At 48.1% G+C, this 7,158-nt stretch overlaps 1 protein-coding gene across 1 annotated transcript; it reads left to right on the top strand.

Moving 5' to 3' along the window:
- The first annotated feature begins 5,505 nt into the window (after positions 1-5,505).
- On the top strand, positions 5,506-6,300 carry LOC108865015 (uncharacterized). Its single transcript, XM_018641624.1, has one exon. The coding sequence runs from the start codon at positions 5,506-5,508 to the stop codon at positions 6,298-6,300; it is 795 nt and encodes a 264-aa protein (XP_018497140.1).
- The last annotated feature ends 858 nt before the right edge of the window (positions 6,301-7,158 follow it).

The raw sequence follows: 7,158 nt of genomic DNA, 5'->3' as shown, positions 1-7,158 counted from the left end.
CACGACGATCGGTTCAGCCGTTTTCGAGTCTATAGGTGACACCAGACAGACAGACAGACAGACAGACAGACAAACAAACAGACATACGTTTTTATATATATAGATACCGCCAAAGTTAGAATTTGTGGTCTCAAAAGAGAAAAGACGGATCTGGAGAGAATTCTACTCTCCGAGAAGAAATTTCCAAGTGACAGACCATTCGGGAACCGTCAGAGAATGGGAAAACAATTCAGTCACGAGTACGATAGCTATCAAAAAAATTCAGTGGACAAAAATTCAATCCTGCGGGATCTTCGGGTTCAACTAGCAGCCAATATTCTTTCGCTCTTGCATCTCCTCGGGTAGACCACACGTGTATTTTCTGCGGAGAACAGTATCCTAGCTCGAAGTGTAAGGAACAATAATTATCCGCAGAGGAGAGACGAAAGTGTGCGGCGACACACAATGCATGCTTTGTTTGTCTTGCGAGAAACCACGGGGCGGACAAGCGTAGAGTGAGAACCAATTGCGCGGACTGCGGCGGGAGACACTCCACCCTGTTATGCGTCAAAACAAATCAAAATAAAGTAGCGGTCATTGCGGCGTGCGCGCGAGAGCACTCTGGGGAACGTGGGCCAGAAACGACGACGACGATGGAAATCGGGGAGAAAAATCTCCCAACCGGCTACGTCGAGGCGATGTCGGAAAGCAACGAGACAATTTGCAGAATTGTTCTAGATACGGGCTCCCAGAAGACTCTAATCACTAGGGCTGTGCAAAATATGCACCAAAAACTCGGAAATATGCATGCAGTATGCACGAAAAAATACGGCCAAATATGCATGAAAATATGCACGGATTTTCTATAAGAGATCCTTGTTACAAGCAACCACAACCGATTTCCTCGGTTTTTCAAAGAGGAATGAGTTCCCGTTGTCTGGCACTATCGCCCTATACTGCGGGAAAGAACGCTCCTCTTCGCATGGTACCAGAGCCAACTGAGCTCTCTCGAATGTTTGGCGGCAGTCTACATCTCAAGTCAGAGGTTGCACTGCGTCGACGTTTGCACGCCGCCTACCAACTTCGGCAGTCTGATCTAAGGCACCCTGAAATCATCTGAAAGTGCTTCATTAGGAGGGTTTTCGACAGATTTTGCTCTGGCTCGTGAGAACCGACGGGTGGTCGAGTGGCGCGTTTGTCACTTCTCGTGCAAAAGTGCGTTTCACTTCGTGAAATTCCGCAACGACGCCGCTCGTTCGAGAGGTGGCGTGGGTTTGATCCCTGTTGCCGACAAAATATTCCTCACGGAAACGCAGGTACTCGGCCCTGATCCTCCTGGGTACATTCGCTCTATGGATCCGTCCTCGGAAGCAATGTGAATAACAGTACCCGGGACGTTAAACCTCGGCTGTGTGGTCCAGCCCGAAAAAGTTTTCCTGGCTCGTGAGGAGAAGTCGACATGCCCTCGACTTGAGATTGAAAACTCATAGTATATGGGAGCTCATAAGACGGAATTATATAAAAATTCTCGAAAATTCAGAAATCGGCGAAATATGCAGTATGCATAAAAATATGCGTTATGCGTGATGCACAGCTTCACTGAGCTTTAGTTCATGGCACAGCCCTACTAATTACCGTTGGCGGATAGAGTGAATGCAAGACAAGTGGGCACAGATATGTATCTCGTTCCCACAGTCGGCGGGGTATGCGAACTCACGAAAATGTAAAGGGCGTATCGTGGAAGTAATTCTGAAGAGCAGGTTCTCCACCCAACAGGTGATCATTAGAGGAACGGCATTAGAAAATGTTATCCGGGGATCACTCCTAAAGGCGGGCTTCTGCGGAAACCTAAATCCAATAGCAGATCGGCACGACGGCGATTGGGCGACCGAGGTCGACATTCTGATAGGAGTGGATTCACTATACCCAATTTTGGGTTGCGACATCAAAAAAGCGAATGGACTCATTGTGTTTGAAACTCGATTCGGATACTTTCTCTGCGGAACCATGCAACAAGATTCACAAACGAATCCATGGCTAATGAAAGCAATCAGAAATGAAAGGAGTTCCTGGTCGGCAGACGGGAAAACGTCAGACAAAACAACCTGCACGTCCCTAGCGGTACTTGCCAAACCCAAAATCGACGGTGAGGATCTGTCTTTTTTGTGGGAAAGAGAGGTTCTGGGAATCGAACCGTTCTTCAAGGATGGAGACGGGGCAGCAAACGAGGAACTAAACGAGTTCTTCGAGAAAACAATAAGACGATCTCCATCGGGGAGATACGTCATAAGCTTACCCTTTAAACCGAACAAAAGTACTCTCGGAAATAATCGTAAATTAGCAGAGAATCGACTCAGAAGCTTGATCGTACAGGCCCGGAGAAATCCAAAGATATTCCGAGCGATCGACGACGAAATACGGGATTTACTAGACCAGGGCTTCGTCGAGCAAACATACGCGCCGAAGCCAAACGAATACGCCCATTACTTACATCTCCTAGCGGTAATCAAAAAAGCGGCCTCAACGGCAGAAGTTAAAATGAGAGTCGTGAACGATGCGGGAGCGCGCTCCAGAGATGAGGCAGGTCCGAACGATGTGTTATTTCAAGGCGGAAATCTCATCGCAGACATCCTAATAGTCCTCCTCAGGTTCGGGCAACTGCCAATAGTCATTACAGCAGACATTGAAAAAGCGTATGTCCAATTCGAGATCACAAGAGAGCATAGAACCTATCTGAGATGGCCACTGGGTATCGGGGTAAACCCTAAAGCAAACATGAGAGAATTCCAATCGTGCAGGTTATCGTTCGGACTGATTCCTGCGCCGCACAGTGGGGCCAAATCGGATTTTAGGTGGACAGAAGTCCATGGAAACCGATCCCGGAATTTTGATCGGTTATGGGTTTGAAAATGTTCGTAAGACTCTGGAAGTCGCGGGGGAACCATGATTACCGCATTTTCTGCATCCCCCAGCCACCCTGGCACCTGCGAGCGAAAAATTGATTTTTTTATTTGTACGACGATTTTCATGAATTTCTCCCCTCAATCGGTGATGCTCGGAAATGAACATACTTCGTGCCCTCGCATTGGGGGAAAATTATCTTCTGCGCTCAGTTCCCATCCTGATCTCGCAATCCCACATGATTCCGGTCGAGTCAGCCGATTCTGGACATGCTGGGAAAAGAGGGGTATCCAAGGGTGTCATTTCGCAGCTGAGCTAGAAGCAGGGATGCGAAACATCTCGGGGAGTAGCCAGCTTTATCAATATAAGCCGTTCGTAGACGACGACGGGGTTGTTAGGTGCAAGTCGCAAGGATAGGAACGCATCCGGGGGCTGCCACACCATGTGGTGTATAATCTCGATGGTCTCGTTCTGCCAGCTCGGGACTGGAGGGGAACCGAGCGGGATCATTCGGGAGGTACTGTCGAGGGTCCGCCACCTACGGTCTCGACGAGTTCTCGCGGGCTGTCGTCGGTCGATTCCCGCTCGAGGATTTGTCTCCCTCTTTTTTTCAAAAATTCACCCTAAACCACCAAATCATGAACCAAAACACTCCAGCAAATACTCAACCTTCTGCGGCCTCCAAGATTTCCCCAACCCCCTGTTGCAATCTCTCCATTCATTTTTGCAACATCAGAGGCCTCCATTCTAACCTTGCCTCGGTCCACCAACATCTCGAGACTGAACGCCCCTTCTTCCTTTTCCTAACCGAAACACAAATCTCAAGCCCCCTCGACTCTACCCACCTTCGTTATCCGAGCTACGAATTACATGAATCCTTCCGCTTCAAAGGTGGAACGTGCGCTTTTGACAGATCTGACCTTGTGTGCTGCCGCTTGCTCACATTCGAATCCTCCGCTTTCGATGCCCTCTGGCTAAAAGCCTCTATCTCCGGCATCCAAACATTTCTCTGTTGTCGCTATAGATCCCCTAACGACAATGATCACGTCTCCTTCTTCTCCTACCTCTCAAATAAAATCGACCTAATCAACACCACCTATCCAAACTCACAAATTATCTTACTCGGTGATTTTATTGTCCACAACTCTGCTTGGCTCCGATATCCCGGAGCTACCAACGCTGCAGGCCGCGAGGCCGAAATTTTCTCCATTTCCCATGATCTTACTCAATTAGTTAAATTTCCAACGAGATTTCCAGATAGAATTTCGAAATCAGCCAACACCTTAGACCTCTTCCTGGCGACTTCCTTCATCGAATATCTCTATTTTAGGCGTGTGCCTTCCATCAAACCTTGAATGGCACCATCACATAGCTAACATGGCCAAGTCAGCTTCCCAGAAACTAGGATTCCTCTTCAGAGCCAAACGTATTTTTCTCCATCTCACCTTCTTCTGCTCTATAAAACCCAAATCCGTCCCTCTCTTGAGTACTGCTTGCATATCTGGGGTGAAGCCGCTCCTTCATCCCTCTCTATCCTGGACTCTATTCAAAAACGTGCTATCCGTCTCATCGGTGATTCAGCCATATCCTCTTCTCTTGAATCTTTATCCTCACGTCGTAACGTTACCGACCTCTGCCTATTTTATCGATACTTCCATGGAGAATGCTCAGATGAAATCTCTTCCCTCGTTCCCCCTATTTCGGTCCCCGCCCGTGTAACCAGGAAGAGTACCAAGCAGCATCCCTACTCTGTCCAACTTTCCTCCAATCGTACTGCTCAATTCGCCTCCACTTTTTTCCCCCGTACATTCCGTCTATGGAATGCCCTTCCCCCTCATGTCTTCCCTCCAACGTACGATCCGAAACTCTTCAAATCCAACACTATCCGCTCTCTCCCTTCAGGTAAAGAGCCATAGGTTTTTTAGTGGGTATTATGTACATGAGCCCCACACTCCGGTTGAATTTTCCACTCTTCTGGGTAGTGCGTCAATGCATTTTTTCCTATGGCTCTTTCACCTTTTCCTCCTTGCTTCCCCCCAGTCCCCCTCCCCCTTTTCGCACTCGCAGTTCCTTTTGAGAATTATAGGGTCATCCCTTTGCGAGCGGCTACACAAAAAGAAAAAAAAATACCTGATTGTCGGAATCACGCGAGATATCCTACGAAACAGCGAATCCAATCATAGTACCGGGAGAAGACGAAATGGTCGATCTATACATTCGATGGATCCACGGACACTTATGCTGCTGTTACGAAAGGAACCGCCAAGAGATCATATCGACCACAGGAAGGTCTTTAATTGAGCTCCGTCGGTTGCTTAAGAGAAGTTGTTTTGATAGAAAGCAGAAGCTGTTACGCGACGCGCGAATAAGTGTCTGTGTTTTCCAAGTTCAGTAATACGACGAGAATACAAGTTTCCGGTTTGAAAAATCTGCATCTTCACTGTCACCAAGAAAGTTCGACAAGGTTCGCTATAATTGGCGCCCAACGTGTCATCATCTCGGTATAATCGTCGATACCATCGGACCTCGCGACCGAATCGAACCGACGGAGTGACTGCCTCGTGCACGTAGAGAGCAAAAAGAAACTGTTTCGAAGCCGAAAAACGCCATTGATCGACATTGATCATGTCAGTAACGGACAAGCAGACCAGCATCGAACTTCTTCGAAAACCCATACGAAGCGCCATCGAAAAGTTCGCCCGATCGCTCAACGAGCTGATCGCGACGAGAGATGGAACGCCAGTGGAGGAATACTCGAGAAAGCTCCGATGTGAAATGGCGACTCTCAATCGAATCCGAAGTCAAGCCGCCTCAACGGTATCCCAAGAAACTTATGAAGCCGAGTACAGAAAAATGGATGAATTTGCAAGACACCTCGATCATGCTCAAGGAGCAATTATTGAAGAAGGAATGGCGAGGATCAAGCCATCATCAAACAAGATACTCGGTGACATCTCGCAATTCGACCAAACACAACAAACAGTCATGAATGGAAGCCGGGGAGAAAACCTCAACGAATCGCAGCTAGACAACGTTCTAACAAGATTGGCCGTCGTGCAGGAACAACAATCGCACCACCTTCCTGTTCTCGAGATAAGAAAGTTCAGCGGCGATGTAACAACGTTCTACGCCTGGTGGGACGAGTTTAAGGTGAATATCCATGACAGACCACACATGACCAAGAGCCAGTTTACCTACCTCAGGAATTTCTTAGAGGGAGAGGCAGCGATGAGCACAGAGAAGACGCTCTCTTCAGGGGCTAATTACGGGCGAACGCTCAACTACCTTTTTGATAGATACGGAAATGCTGAAAGCATAGCTATCGAAATATTCACCCAGCTCCTTAGAATGCCCGATCTCCCCAAGTTCACAGACAATTCGAAACTTGGAGAGTACCTTGACAAGGTGACAAGTCATTAGGTAGCCCTTCAGGTGATGAATCTGGGTCCGTCCAATTATGCATCCATGCTATATCCGGTACTTTAGCGGAAACTACCGCATCGACTCTCTCATCGATTCATGGAGAAAGTTGAGGTCAAGGATATGAGGCTGGGAGAGGAGGACGATTTTGTTGAACCGAATCGTTCAAAGATTGATCTCGCGGAGATCTTCACGACCCGTCTCAATGCATTGAGAGATTTTCTCAAGAGGGAGACGGAAACAGGCTTCCAAATCGGGTCGATCCTTGGAGCGACAACTCCCAGAGGAGGTGAACAGGCTGGTCACCGCATCAAAGACTCCAATCGGGAACCTGCAGACAGCAGGGTTCCTCCAGTGGCTAAAGCTATTCTTCCGGCTCAGAAACAGAATTTGGAGTGCCCTTTCTGTAAAGCTCCACACTTCCCATCTGAATGTACGTCCGAGTTACCAGTCGAGGATAGAAGGCATCGTTTGACCAAAGCTGGTTTCTGTGCCAAATGTTTACGGTACGGACATGCGGAGGGAAAATGCGCTGCACAGATCAAATGTAAAGGAGATCATCACAGCTCGATTTGTACCAACGGATTAGCCACTTTGGCTGCCGTTGCGAAAGCAGGAGGGACAATGTTGCCGCTGGGGCATTTGACGATACAGGGCGTCTCCGGAACAGAGGTGGTCCGGTTCCTCCTTGACAGTGGCTCGGAGAAAACCTACATTACCGATGATTATACCCGAAAGCTACACTTGAAAAAGATTGGTTCAGAAAAATTCTTTGTCCACACCTTTGGAGAGACTCTCCCGAAGTTGAAAAGATACGATGTCGTCGAATTCGAGGTTAAAGCCCTCAAGGGAGAAATT

This window comes from Galendromus occidentalis, unplaced genomic scaffold, assembly GCF_000255335.2.
Source record: "Galendromus occidentalis unplaced genomic scaffold, Mocc_1.1 scf7180000075868, whole genome shotgun sequence".
Classification (NCBI taxonomy): domain Eukaryota; kingdom Metazoa; phylum Arthropoda; class Arachnida; order Mesostigmata; family Phytoseiidae; genus Galendromus; species Galendromus occidentalis.
Note: the sequence above shows the minus strand (reverse complement) of the source record. Positions and strands in the feature narration are given on the sequence as shown.